Source organism: Eptatretus burgeri, chromosome 1 (genome assembly GCF_056783735.1).
Source record: "Eptatretus burgeri isolate ZD-2024b chromosome 1, Ebu_testis_v1, whole genome shotgun sequence".
Taxonomy (NCBI): domain Eukaryota; kingdom Metazoa; phylum Chordata; class Myxini; order Myxiniformes; family Myxinidae; genus Eptatretus; species Eptatretus burgeri.
Window position 1 is genome coordinate 21,142,803 of NC_140961.1, and position 12,889 is coordinate 21,155,691.

Consider the following 12,889-nt stretch of genomic DNA (forward strand, 5'->3'; position numbering starts at 1 on the left):
GCAACTGCTCAAGATACTTCCTGGTTTCCAAAAAGTCACAACTCTGTCATAAAATAGATTGGACGCTTGTGAATATTTTGGCACCAGAAATCAACCGCCACACCAATAGAAAGTTTAACCCTTCAGCAAATTTGTCTTCTTGACGAGATAACTCATCTTATTGCAGTTTTTGGTGGTCATCATGGTGTAACCTTATAGTGGAGCAGCTGATACTTTTTCCTGGCTTACACAAAGTTGTGCGACTCCAAGCAAAAATGGTGTGGAGGCAACAGTTGTGGTGAATTGTTTAACGGGAATTGACAATGAAAAACATAGGCCTTACTATTGTCTGGCTGTTATTGCAACAAACACCTGTGTTCTACCATGCAAAAAGAGATGTGGTTTGATTTTAGCTTATTCTAGTTCTGATATGAACTTCTCCTGTACTGGTGGAGATGAAGGAAAATTTGTGTCAACTAGAAAAGACAAAGGGAAATGTTATGCAAGCATACAATATTTTATTTTTCTCGACAAGAACAAGGCTCATGGAACATTTTCAATGAGAACGAGGCAATTGTAACCACACATTTTCTCAGTTGGTGCAACATCACATCACAGTATTGATCATTTGTTTATTCCATTTTAAACACTTAAAAGTTGGTGCAGCATTATTTTTTCAACACAAATGACGACATAGTACAAGTGAAAGTTATTGCAAATTGCTTGAACCTCACCTTTTAAAAGCCGTTGTCTACACACGTCCATAAGATGCCCATTCCATGGGGAACAAATCCAAGCACAGCTTTGGGTGATCGCAAACACAGTGGTATACCAGGAAACTAGGAAACAACAAAGGGTTAATGATTAAAATTACCCCTGTGCAGGAGTGACGGTCATCTCTGCGAGAAAATATATAGCCTCCTGAAGGTAGGGCAGTTTTTGCAAACTTTGAAGTCACGTGACACGAATACGAAAGAGAATATCGAAAATCCGGCCTGACAAAATTTAGATATTGTCCCATAGATTTATATGCCACAATCAAATTCAAGATCGCTTGAGAAATGTAGGAGGAGATAGATTTTGAAAATCGTAATTTCGCATTTTTTGCCAACTTTGAAGTCACGTGACACGAAAACGAAAGCGAATATCGAAAACCCGGCCTGATCAAAATTTAGATATTGTCCCATAGATTCATATGCCACAATCAAATTCAAGATCGCTTGAGAAATGGCGGCGGAGATAGAATTTGAAAATCGTCATTTTCGCAACTTCAAAGGCCTCGTGACCTTGACCTTCACCTTCGGTGACCTTGAAAGTCAATACCATCGTGCACGTCTCATCGACCTCTATCAGGATCACTAATGACAAGATCTCCTGCTTCAACTTCATTGTGAACGGACGGACGGACCGTCACCTCTCCTCTGAACACCAATATTATTAGGTCATGCTCGAAGAGATGACCTAAAAACGACACGAAGCAGAATGGAGGGGGTTGAAAAAGAAATGTATGAAAACAGCAACAGGAGAAAAAACAGAGAGGAAGAAGGCAAAGGATGGTGGATATGAACGAGTTAGACAAGAAGAAGGGTTAGCAAGGCAGAGGGGAAAGCAATATACAGTACTACAAAACAGGAATACAAAGAAATTAGTGTTGTTAATGGGATAGAGAAGCCAAATCTACATACTCAAGTCCATGTCTCCTGCAGACAGTGTAGAAAGCCAAGGGTTGAGAGTGGAGATATACAAGTAATGCCTGCACTGGAGGAGGGACAGCCATATGAAGTGTGACAGATAAAGGCGAGAGTGGACACTTGCCCACAAAGACGATTTCCCTAAGAAGACACACGAGTGGATATAGTTTGATCCAAGGCAGACACTTGAACTCAATACAAGTAACAAGTAATTAGTTTTTCTTTTTTAACGTGATACTACGTATCAACTTTTAACTTGGAGTGTTTCTTAAATAGAAAATAAAGATGTATTTAGTTGAGATATACAGGGTGTTCGGAAATTATATTTCCCATTTTGAATGTAAAAATTTTTTAAAACAACAACTATTAGACATAAAAGCACGGAGTTTGAACCATTTTGTAGCCGAACTCAAAGTAATAATTATTGTTTGCACGGTTGCCTTTCAGGTGTCTCTCCAGTGTGTAGAGTAATCCTGAAAAAGGTTGTGACTTGCTAAAAATGTGACTTTGGACATGTGCGAACGTGGACTGAAATCGAACATCAGACTCTGAGACACACTCATGGTGCACACTGACATGTTTACACTCATGGTGCGGATGTTCACCGACATGTCAACAAAAACTGAATTGGACTAGAAGATTGTGGAAATTGCATGCATGTATGTCCATTAGTTATTTTTATATTTACATTCAAAATGGAAAATACAATTTAGAAACACCCTAAACATATACATAAAAATGGCCTCTGAAGTAAAAATGACCAGAAAAACGGCAAGGTGGCCTGAATCCAGCCACTGGCTGGGCATTCTTCGTCATGCAATGTCTTTCCTTGGCAAATGTGAACCTTTGACAACATAAAAGGCCTTCATTCGCAGCTTGATTGAGTATTGCTCTCCCCTTTGGGCTGGCTCCCCTGCATCACACCTTGCTCTTCCTGTTGTTGTGGAAAGCAAAGTCCTCAATATCATTGGAATCTCCTGTAATGAAGCCAAATGTCTTGGCCTGTTACTTTCACATTGCAGAAGGTTGATGGCCTCTCTGTAGTCTACCACCTCCTTTTTGGTTTTGCAAACTCTGCCCTCTCTTAGCTCTGTCCCTCTCAGGTTTTTCCAAGGCACATGTGGTCTGCCAATAACCCTTTTCTTGTTGACCTCTCAAAATCCAGGCTCACTGCTCACCTCCACTCATTTGTTCTTCTTTTCTCTCACCTGTGGAAGCAACTTCCCCAGTCTGTTAGTCTCATTCTTCCCTCCAGGATTTCAAGACAATTGTTCACCACTACCTCAGGTCATTCCCCATCCATACTCCTGATCCCTGGGGCATGAACCGGGAGTCAAATCCAAAAAATCTTTGCATGTTTCATGCGGCCCCCAATGTTGATTGCCCAGACAAAGTTTCATTAAAAAGTGATTAACAACACATCCATAAATTACCCTATTTTCCAGCATTCCCTTTTTTGTGTTATTGTGATTTTTACCCCCCTCTCCCTCACCTCTTTTCGTTTGTAAGTTGTCAATTGGTTTGTTCCTTTTCTATTCCACCCCTGCTTTCCATTTCCTCTTATTGCTGTGTTTAATTCAACTTACGCACAGTTTGTTCTCACCCCAATGTGTCCTTCTCCCCCTACCCTTGATCTCACTCTCACTTATACTCTGCTGTTGGTGTTTTCCCCCTTTTAATTTTGTTTCCTTCCATTCTGCTCTAGCTCTTCCATGAGCCTTGATCATGTATTTAAAAAAACAAAAAAAGGAAATGACTTTGTGTAGACCAACCTCCACTCTAAAATGTTGTGAGTCCCTGTTCACTGTCCTTACCATCGCGCCAGCTCCCTAAAACATTGCCAGCACGATTCTCACAAACGTCTCTGGTACACCCTTCTCTCTCATACACCAATACACCACTTCTCTTGCAATATCATCAGATCCCTTCTCTAGATCTATAAATGCGTAATATAGCTTCTTATTTCCTTCGAGCATATTTTCCTGGATCTGTCTCATGATGAAAATTGCATCCACTGTTCCCCTGAAGTGCATTTAATCTGACTACATCATATATATATATATATATATATATTTTACAATTTCCCTGAAACTTTGATTTCCAATCCTCTCCATTACTTTAATTGCATGCTCCCTCAATCAATTTGATCCCTCTATCATTTCCACAGTCCATGGTATCCCCTTTCCGTTTGAAAAGTGGTGTTATGCTCATCCTCCAATCATCCAGCATCTTCTCCATACTCCACAACTTCCAAATCAACTCAACCATCCACTTGACTCCCCAATGCACTAAAGCCTTCACCAATTCAGACTTTTTTTGATACAATTTTAATGAGAAGAATTGTGCAAATGATTATTTTGTTGTTCTCGAAACAGTTTTACCAACTCTATCATCAATGACATGACAATAATGTCACAAGAGCATTATTTTAGACAAACCCGAACCAGTAGGTGATGGGACTTGTTGAATTTCAAATTCAACTTGTTCTTCTCCATCCTCAACTTCATGCAACTCATGTCGTTTGAAGAACGAGAGGGATAAACTGAAAACACAGCCATTGTTGATGAACAACATGCATTTGTCACAATTAAGGTTCATGTCTGTTTATTCACATCCACGACCTCAAAAGTTTACTTATCATTGGAGTTATAAAATGGAACCAACATTATACATTAGGCAATCGACACTCACAACCCACTCCAAGACCAAACAAAAACTTAAACAAACCTCATTATTGATCAAAGATTAAAATAAAATAAGAAAACGATCCCACACTAAACCAGCTCAAAGGTCAGAAATGTGATCCTGCTGGGTCCTATCCCACACTGAGTCCAGCCCTAAAACCAAAATGTTCAACCATCGGCCAACACAAATACAGGTCCTAAACGTTGAAAATGGTTTCACAATAACTTGCATCGACGAACTCAGCTCTTCGACCTCAACCATAACCTTTAGCTAATAGTTTTAAACCTCACATATTGGGTCCACACAAAAGCGTATGCTAAACTCCGATCCATCACCAGATGCCTAAACTGTGATCTATCACCACCAGACTCGGTGGTGGTGTAACATTAGCCAAGTTACAGCATCTGCTCAGAGTCTGGGAGGTCGGTGGTTCAAACCCTGACAGTCGTACCAAAGACTTTAAAAAAAGGGTATGTGCCGCTTCCTTGCTTGACATTCTGCATTTAAAAGGTTAAAAGCACGGACAAACCCCATATGTTGGTATCCATGGGGAGGAAGAAATTCCTTCTGAGGAAATGCCACACTGAGTGCAGTGAGAAAAGCAGTACCATTGTTGACGTTGCTTTTACCCAGAGTACCCCGGGAAGTGGCAGCACTTCCCCCAAGCTCAGGGGCTGTGTTTGTCTAATGTAACAGTCTTATGTCATGTATGTCCGCTATGAGCCTAAGATAATGAAGAAAAAAAAAAAAAACAGAATGCAAAGTCATGTGGACTCAAATCTGCATTCAAAGAGAAAATGAGGAACACCCTCCATGTTTTGACTTCGCAATAAATCATATATTTGACTCCCTTCTCATGTTCTTTATGGGGCACTGGGAACTATTGAAAAGAAGGATTTCATATCACAGATGACAAAGGTCACAATCTATTTCAAACATGTAAAACCCCATGATTGTTAAACAATAGACAAACAAATAGAAGGAAATGAGTTCCACCAGGAATGACCCAACATCAAATATTGAGTTGAAATGTATTTTTATCTTGCCAAAACGAAGTTTTTGCAAGATATGTTAGTCAGCTTGTATCTTTTTTTTATCTTGCCAAAACGAAGTTTTTGCAAGATATGTTAGTCAGCTTGTATGTTTTTTTTTTTGTTTGTTTGTTTGTTTGTCTGTAATCACGTATAAAAAAAATTCTGCAGAGCACAGTTATCATCGGAAATTTTTGTAACTTCGCATATCAGAGGCCTATAGAGGTCCCTTTCAGAACACAAAATTTTGAAGGTCAAGGTCAAAGGTCAAGGTCACTTTTTCGCAAATCAGGGGAGTCGACGAAACCTTTATTTTTTGAGTAATTTTGATCGCATAGTCTTCAAACTTCATGGGAATATAGTTCATGGTCTGGCACTCAGCTGATTAATTTTTGGTGGCGATTGGCCTTGACCTTCATACGTTTTTTTTTTTGTTTTGTTTTTTTGGTCTGTAATCACGTATAAATCACTCTGCAGAGCACAGTTATCATTGGAAATTTATGTAACTTCGCATATCAGAGGCCTATAGAGGTCCCTTTCAGCATAAAATTTTGAAGGTCAAGGTCAAAGGTCAAGGTCACTTTGTCGCAAATCAGGGAGTCGACAAAACCCTTATTTTTTGAGTAATTTTGATCGGATCGTCTTCAAACTTCATGGGAATATAGTTCATGGTCTGGCGCTCAGCCGATTAATTTTTGGTGGCAATTGGCCTTGACCTTCATGGTTAGCGCCTCAGGTCAAACATATTTGACCCCAAGGTCAAATTTTCAAGTTTTAGGAACCATATCGTGTAGTACCTCAAATTGAACACCTCGATGAGTGCTTTCTAGATATGTCAAGCTTGAGACATTATGACATCATTTGGTGACGTTATGAGGCAAAAGCATATTTTTCATGGTTACTCTGTAGAACGATTCTCATCGGAATCTCTTGTCGGCAGATATTCCTCAAGGAGTCGCTCCTGGTGGATAACAGCTCTGTTCACCTCAGTGTGACCTTAAAGAAGTCACATGTGGTCACGTTTTGGGAAGATATGGGTCACCCTGCGGGTGACATTGGTTTATTTTTGTATGTTTGTTTTTCCATTTTGACCCCTGTGAACCGAAGATCCCACCCCATGGGGCATGAACCAGGAGTCAAATCCAAAAAATCATTGCACGTTTCATGCAGCCCCCAATGTTGATTACCGAGACAAAGTTTCATTGAAAAGTGTTTGATAACACGTTCATAATTGCATTTTTTGGTATTTGACCTTTTGACACCCTCCTCTACTGCTTTCACACCTGTGTGCCAAGTGGTGATCATTACGACCAAGTTTAGTGAATTTTTGCACAATGGTTTAAGAGGAGATAGCGTGATGGACAGACGGACACAGACAGACAGACACAATTACAATATCCCTCCATTATTGTTTTTTCAAAAAGCATTGGGAAAATTAAAACACCCTCTCAAATCAACCCTCCCTTAGTAAATTTTCAATAATTCATTCAACAATCTGCCCCAGTCCCCAAAATCAGCAGAACTCTTCTGCTAAGATCCCAGATTCTCACCCATAGCTGTATCTTGATGGTGCGGGGAAAGGGATGTTGCGGCGAGGTAGCAGTACGAGAGATCGTATAGCCAAAAACGGGAAAGTAAGGCTGATGGCCACAAAGCAGAATTGAAGAGGGATTCCAGCGTGCCACAGAAACTAAAACACAAACATTTACATATAATAGTTTATCCAAATGACATTATATACCAGTCATTGTTATAGGTTTTGGGTTACACTTTTTACTCCAGGCAGCAATCAAAACCATAAGAACATGGTGGAGGCCCAAGCTCTTGACATTGGAGTATTGGAGCACTCACGAGTCATAACTATTTCCATGGTAATGGAAACCACACAAGTGAGGGTAATGCAACAAGGTCTTACCCACTCTACAATTAAGGTGCTCAGAAGAACATGGGGAGCAGTAATAGTTGTGGTTTATTAAGTCCACCACCAAAGGAGGATGGAGGTTATGTTTAACCTCCGCCATCGAAGATCGGAGATTACTGTTTTCACCCCTTTGTTTGTTTGTTTGTGAACAGTATTACGGAAAAACTCCTCGACGGATTTCGACGAAACTTGGTGGGGGGATTAGGTATGGTCTAAGGATCATGCCACTACCCGACCCGACCCAGGCCCGACCCAGACGTCTATTGACCTCTGACTCGCAGCCAGCAGAGACATGAATATCACTGCCAAGGTAAGTGAATCTCTCCACGACCTCAACATCCTCACCACAAACAGACACAGACAGGACAGCAGCATCCAAGATGTCACCGAAAGCCTGGATCTTAGTTTTGACCCAAGAAACCCGTAATCCCAACGGCTCCGACTCCTCATTCAGCACCTCGAGGGCCCCCAAGAGGATGTCTAAAGTCTCCGCAAAGATGACTGCATCATCTGCAAAGTCAAGGTCCGAGATCTTGACATTCCCAAATGACGCACCGCAACTTGATCTCTCCGACATCCTCCCTAGAATCCAGTCCATACAAGTGCTGAAAAGTGTGGGGGCAAGTACACATCCCTGACGAACTCCAGTAACAACTGGAAATAAGTCAGAGATGGTACCACCACACTTCATAGCACTCTCAGTACCAGAGTAGAGTTCAGACATCCGATCGATCAGTTTTGGTGGCACCCCACGAAGACCAAGAATCCTCCAGAGGACATCCCGATTCACTGAATCGAACGCTTTACAGAGATCAACATAGGCTGCAAGCAGCCCCTGCCGAAACTCTCGTCTGCGTTCGGTGAGGACACGAAGTGCAAGGATACGGTCAATCGTTGACCTCTTTGGTGTAAAGCCTGACTGCTCTGGACGCTGGTGCTCAAGCAGATGGTGGCGAACCCTATCGAGAATTATCCGAGCAAAGACCTTGCCCGGCACTGAGAGCAGCGTCACCCCTCGGTAGTTGTTGCAGTCTTGGCGATCACCATTTCCAGAGAGGGACAACAAGGCCCCTCTTCCAGTCAGTTGGGATGATGCCTGTGTTCCAGGCAGAGCACAAAACTGTATGCAACGACATGAGTGCAGCATTTCCACCAGCCTTGAGAAGTTCGGCATGGATGCCACAGATCCCTGGAGCTTTGCCCCGTTTCAACTGGTTCACCGCAGCCCGTGTTTCCACAAGCGTAGGTGGACCACAGTTGATTCGAGGGTCAGCAACAGGGATTGTAACACCCTTGACGTCCAACTCGACAGTTGGGGGATCAGCCTGGTACAACCGCTCAAAGTAACCGGCCCAGCGGGCCTTCACTTCAGACCCCTCTGTCAAGAGCCTACCACTCTCTGCTCGAACTGTAGTGCTCCGAGGGATGGGCTTGGATGAACGTAATGCGCGAATTCCCCTGTAAGCGGGACGAGAATCACCTGTCCACAGGTGATGCTCTACCCCCTCACAGATTCCTTGCACATAGGCCTCCTTGTCCACCCTCAGTGCACGTACAGTTTTACGCCTCAGCTCCCTGAACAGCTCAGCTCTGCCATTCAGCCTGGCCCTGCGACTCTGGTCAATGGTATCCAGTGTCCCTTGAGAGACAAAATTCTTCTTTGCCCTGCGGTGAGCTCCAAGGCATCCACCGGCAACATCAAGGACGGTGGTCTTGAAGGCGCTCCACAACTCTTCAGGACCCCCCCAAAGCACCCAGACCCCCCAAGTGTCCACTCAGCCTGTTCGCAAACTCCTCAGCTACTCTCTCCTCCCTGAGCTTGGCAACATCCAGCCTCGGCTGGGATGGTACCATTCTCCAGGATTTAAGGTGCAGCTTTAGAGTTGCTACAACAAGCCTGTGGTCAGTATTGAGGAACTGAGCACTCCGGTAGACCCTGCAGTTCTGGATCATCCTCCAACGACCGTCAATGAGGACATGGTCAATCTCCTTTGCCACACCGCCAGCGTTGGAATACCAAGTCCAGCGATGAGCTTGCGGGCGCTGAAACCATGAACCAGCCACCCTAAGTCCATGACTTCTTGCAAAGTCAAGGAACTTAGTGCTATTCTGGTTCATAGTTCCTGACCCATGGGGACCAACACACACCTCATAACCATCCCTATCAGTTCCAGTCGATGCATTGAAATCCCCCAAGACGAGAAGTGTATCTCGTCTGGGGCACTGATCAACCACAGACTCGAGTGTGGCATAGAATGCATCCTTCACGGTGAGATCACTCGCCTCAGTCGGAGCATAAACAGAGACCAGGGAAATGACACCTAAGGAGTGACGAATCCTTAATCTCATAATACGCTCGTTGACCGGTGTTACCTCAATTATCATTGGGGTCAGCTTATTGGACACAGCTACAGCAACTCCTTGGGTATGGTAACCATCAGAGCGACCAGACCAATAGTAGGTGTAACCACCCACCATTATCTCGCCGCAATCCGGTCTCCGAACCTCAGAGAGAGCTGCAATCCCGATGTCCAAACGCTTGAGCTCAGATGATAACAGAGACAGGTGATCATCCTCTCTTAGGGATAGGACATTCCAGGCACCCACCCGAAGGGACCGCCTCAGGTTAACCCAAGGAGACCGCCGTCTGGTGGACGACACCTCAGCACCACTCCGACACACTCTCCCGCAATCTGACCCAGGGATGTTACCCCGTGGTTTCCCTCCTATCAAAGATTGGGGGTCCCGAAGGCTTTGCCCCAATCCCGTCATCCGGTGAGCTGCCCTGCGAAGGGAAGCTGCACAGGAGGTACTCCCACGGAGTGGGTTTTCAGATTTTTTTGCGTTTTTGCGTTTTGCGGAATGAAGGGTTTTACGGTGGCCGGAGTGCAAATCCTGCCACCAACCTCCTAATAAGAAGTGACCCAACTGCAGGAGGATGTCCACAGACACAGTTGGGCACTAGATATGGATGGCCGTTGGCTCACAAGGAGCTCCTCCGCCCTTTGAAGGTTTTGTTTTTAATCCTGCTGGGTGTCCATATCCAAACACCCTCCTCACCAGAAAACCTGGTAGGGGAGACGGTTTAGTCGCCGACAACCCGACCATGGAACAGGTTAGTACAGGTTTACATGGTACCTGTAGCAGGTCACAGATCGAACCTGACCTGACAAAGTTATCTAAATTGACCATATCGAACTCCGATATGGTCAATTTAGATAACTACGGGCGAAACCGTAAATGTTTGGCCGGGGCTGTAGAAAAAACGTACTTGGTCTGGAAGTGTTACCCAAACTTTTCTTGAAGGTCTTAGTATATAGAACAAGAAAATCCAAGGTAACGCCGTAGAAGAGTGATGGACACGAACTCCCCCCCCCCCCACCAGCGCCAGGACTAGAATGTTTAATTCTTATCTCAATGAGAATCTACCAGGAAGATGGATTGGGCATGCCAGTGATAATGACAATGTGCTGTTGAAATGGCCACCACGTTCACCTGACTTGAAACCTTGTGATTTTTTTTCTATGGGGCTATGTGAAAGGACTGGTCTATATCCCCTCTCTTCCTACAAGCCTGGAGAAACTTAAGCAGAGAATCACTGAGGCGCTGGAGAATGTTACGCAAGACATGCTGCAGCGTGTTTGGCAGGAGCTGGACCACCGACTTGACGTGTGTCGTGTCACAGACGGTGCGCATATTGATCATTTGTGAAGTTTTGAGAAAATGGTTATAAAATCTACATCCCTCTGAATCTCGTTCGAATTTTGATAAATAAATCTTTTATTGTTCAACGTGAAGCCTATTTACTTTTGTTTGCCTGGGACATGTAGTTACTTTGATATTCAAGTTTCAAATGATGTCATTTTTAGGGACACCCTGTATAGCACGATCTCAAAAAGTTGTGAATGGATTTTAGACGAAACTTGGTGGACAGGTTGGGTATGTTGCAAGGAAGAATAGATTCGATTTTGGTGAAGATCCGAATCTGGATCTGGATAAGAGAATTATTTAATTTTTCAAGTTATTCTTCACCATTGAGAGATAGGGCCAAAAACAATATAGTACTGCATAGCATGACATTTCAAAAATATATTGGGCCCGATATGGTCTCGTGGATCAGGTATTACGTGGAGGAGATATGCACTCCACCGAGGGCCCTTCTAGTTTTCCTATAGACCACATACCCCCTTTTTTCACAACATTTTGAAACCAATTTTTATGTGCATATACCAGACTAATACTGTATTCAACTTTAATTTGCAGTCGTGATGTCATGCATAACAGGCGTTTTTGTGTCGTCTGTCTAAAAGCAGATGCTTCTAAATGTGTTCAAATTAGTGTTTTAAAATAACAGTACAACACTTAACAATTGTAGTGTTATTGATATACATTTTAAATGATACAAGTACAAGTAGAGAGTAAAGAATGAATATAACTTACCCAACTTAATGAGAACCCTGGGCTTGAATCTTCCCTTCCAGTTCATCAATGTGAGGAAAAATTGTGGATAGGCAGGCATGCATGTCATGTTCTGGCTGGAGCTGAGATCTGTATTTTGTTTTTAAGGCTGTTAAGCATGAAAATGCAGCTTCACAAGCATCGGTTGTTGCAAATGGAAGCAATACTTTTATTGATTCACCTGACAGTTCTTCATAGTCCTTTTCAGCATAGAGCCAAAAGGCCGTGAGGGATTGCTCCCTGAATTTTACCTTCAGGCTGCCATCACGTGACAAATCCACGAGCTGATCTTGGACTTGGTAGCTCAGGTTTGTGTTCGAAAAGACATCTTCTGAGAACGGCGCATGGATCCACTGCCACTTGTCATCTGAAATAGGTCTCAAATTTCGTATCCAAGGCATTAAAGTGAGCATTCAAAACTGCTTTGATGCTCAGCAATCCAATCTCAGAATTGCTGAGAAATTCTGTGAGCTACGGAAACATTCCAACAATTCCATTTTCCAAGCGAGTTTGCCACAACCGAGTTTCTTTCTGAATCCTATATTCCATCACTTTATCGCTAAACATCAAAATGTTGGTATCTTTGCCTTGCAGAGAAAGGTTAAGATCACTCAGAAGGTTAAATATATCAGCTAAATATGCAAGTTTAGCAGGAAAGAGTTGGTCTTTGAATCGTCTTGCATGGCTGTAGCTTGCTTTTGTCAAGAAGTCATCCAGTTCCTTGTGCAGCTCAAATATTTGTTGCAAGACTTATCCATATGATAGGCAGCGGATCTTGGTGTGCAGCAACAGTTGGACGTGATTAGCTCCATTTCATTGTATGGTGCAGCAAAAAGACAGGAATTAAGTGGCCTTGCTTTAACAAAGTTTACTGTTTTCACTGTATCTGTCAGAACAGTGTATAGTTCTGGCTCCAAATGGTGAGCTGCTGAAGCTTCTCTGGCACAATGCAGTGGGTTACTCATACTGTTGGGGCAACTTGTTTTACCTGCTAAATCACACCTACAGTATGTGCACTCCTGTAATGGAACGTGCACCGTCGGTGCATATCCCGATACAATCCGACCACTTTAAAGAATGTGCACACATGGAGGAATCAATAGCTTTGAAGATTTCTTCACCAG

General features: G+C 43.2%; 1 protein-coding gene across 8 annotated transcripts in view; it reads right to left on the reverse strand.

Annotated features, from left to right (window-relative positions):
• Positions 1-12,889, reverse strand: part of LOC147033985 (equilibrative nucleobase transporter 1-like) — a 136,818-nt gene that overhangs the window by 69,431 nt on the left and 54,498 nt on the right. For 6 of the 8 annotated variants that reach the window (XR_015056343.1, XR_015056340.1, XM_085874398.1 and 3 more), the window contains 4 exons: positions 6,937-7,076; positions 4,109-4,212; positions 1,665-1,811; positions 714-818 (listed from right to left, as the gene is read on the reverse strand). Coding sequence is in view for 6 of the 8 variants with exons in the window: in XM_085874398.1 (XP_085730524.1) it covers positions 714-818; positions 1,665-1,811; positions 4,109-4,212; positions 6,937-7,076 (496 nt within the window). In the remaining 2 variants the exon portion in view is untranslated. The remainder of the gene's footprint in view (positions 1-713; positions 819-1,664; positions 1,812-4,108; positions 4,213-6,936; positions 7,077-12,889) is intronic. The other 2 variants (XM_085874382.1, XM_085874413.1) reach the window with 2 other exon arrangements.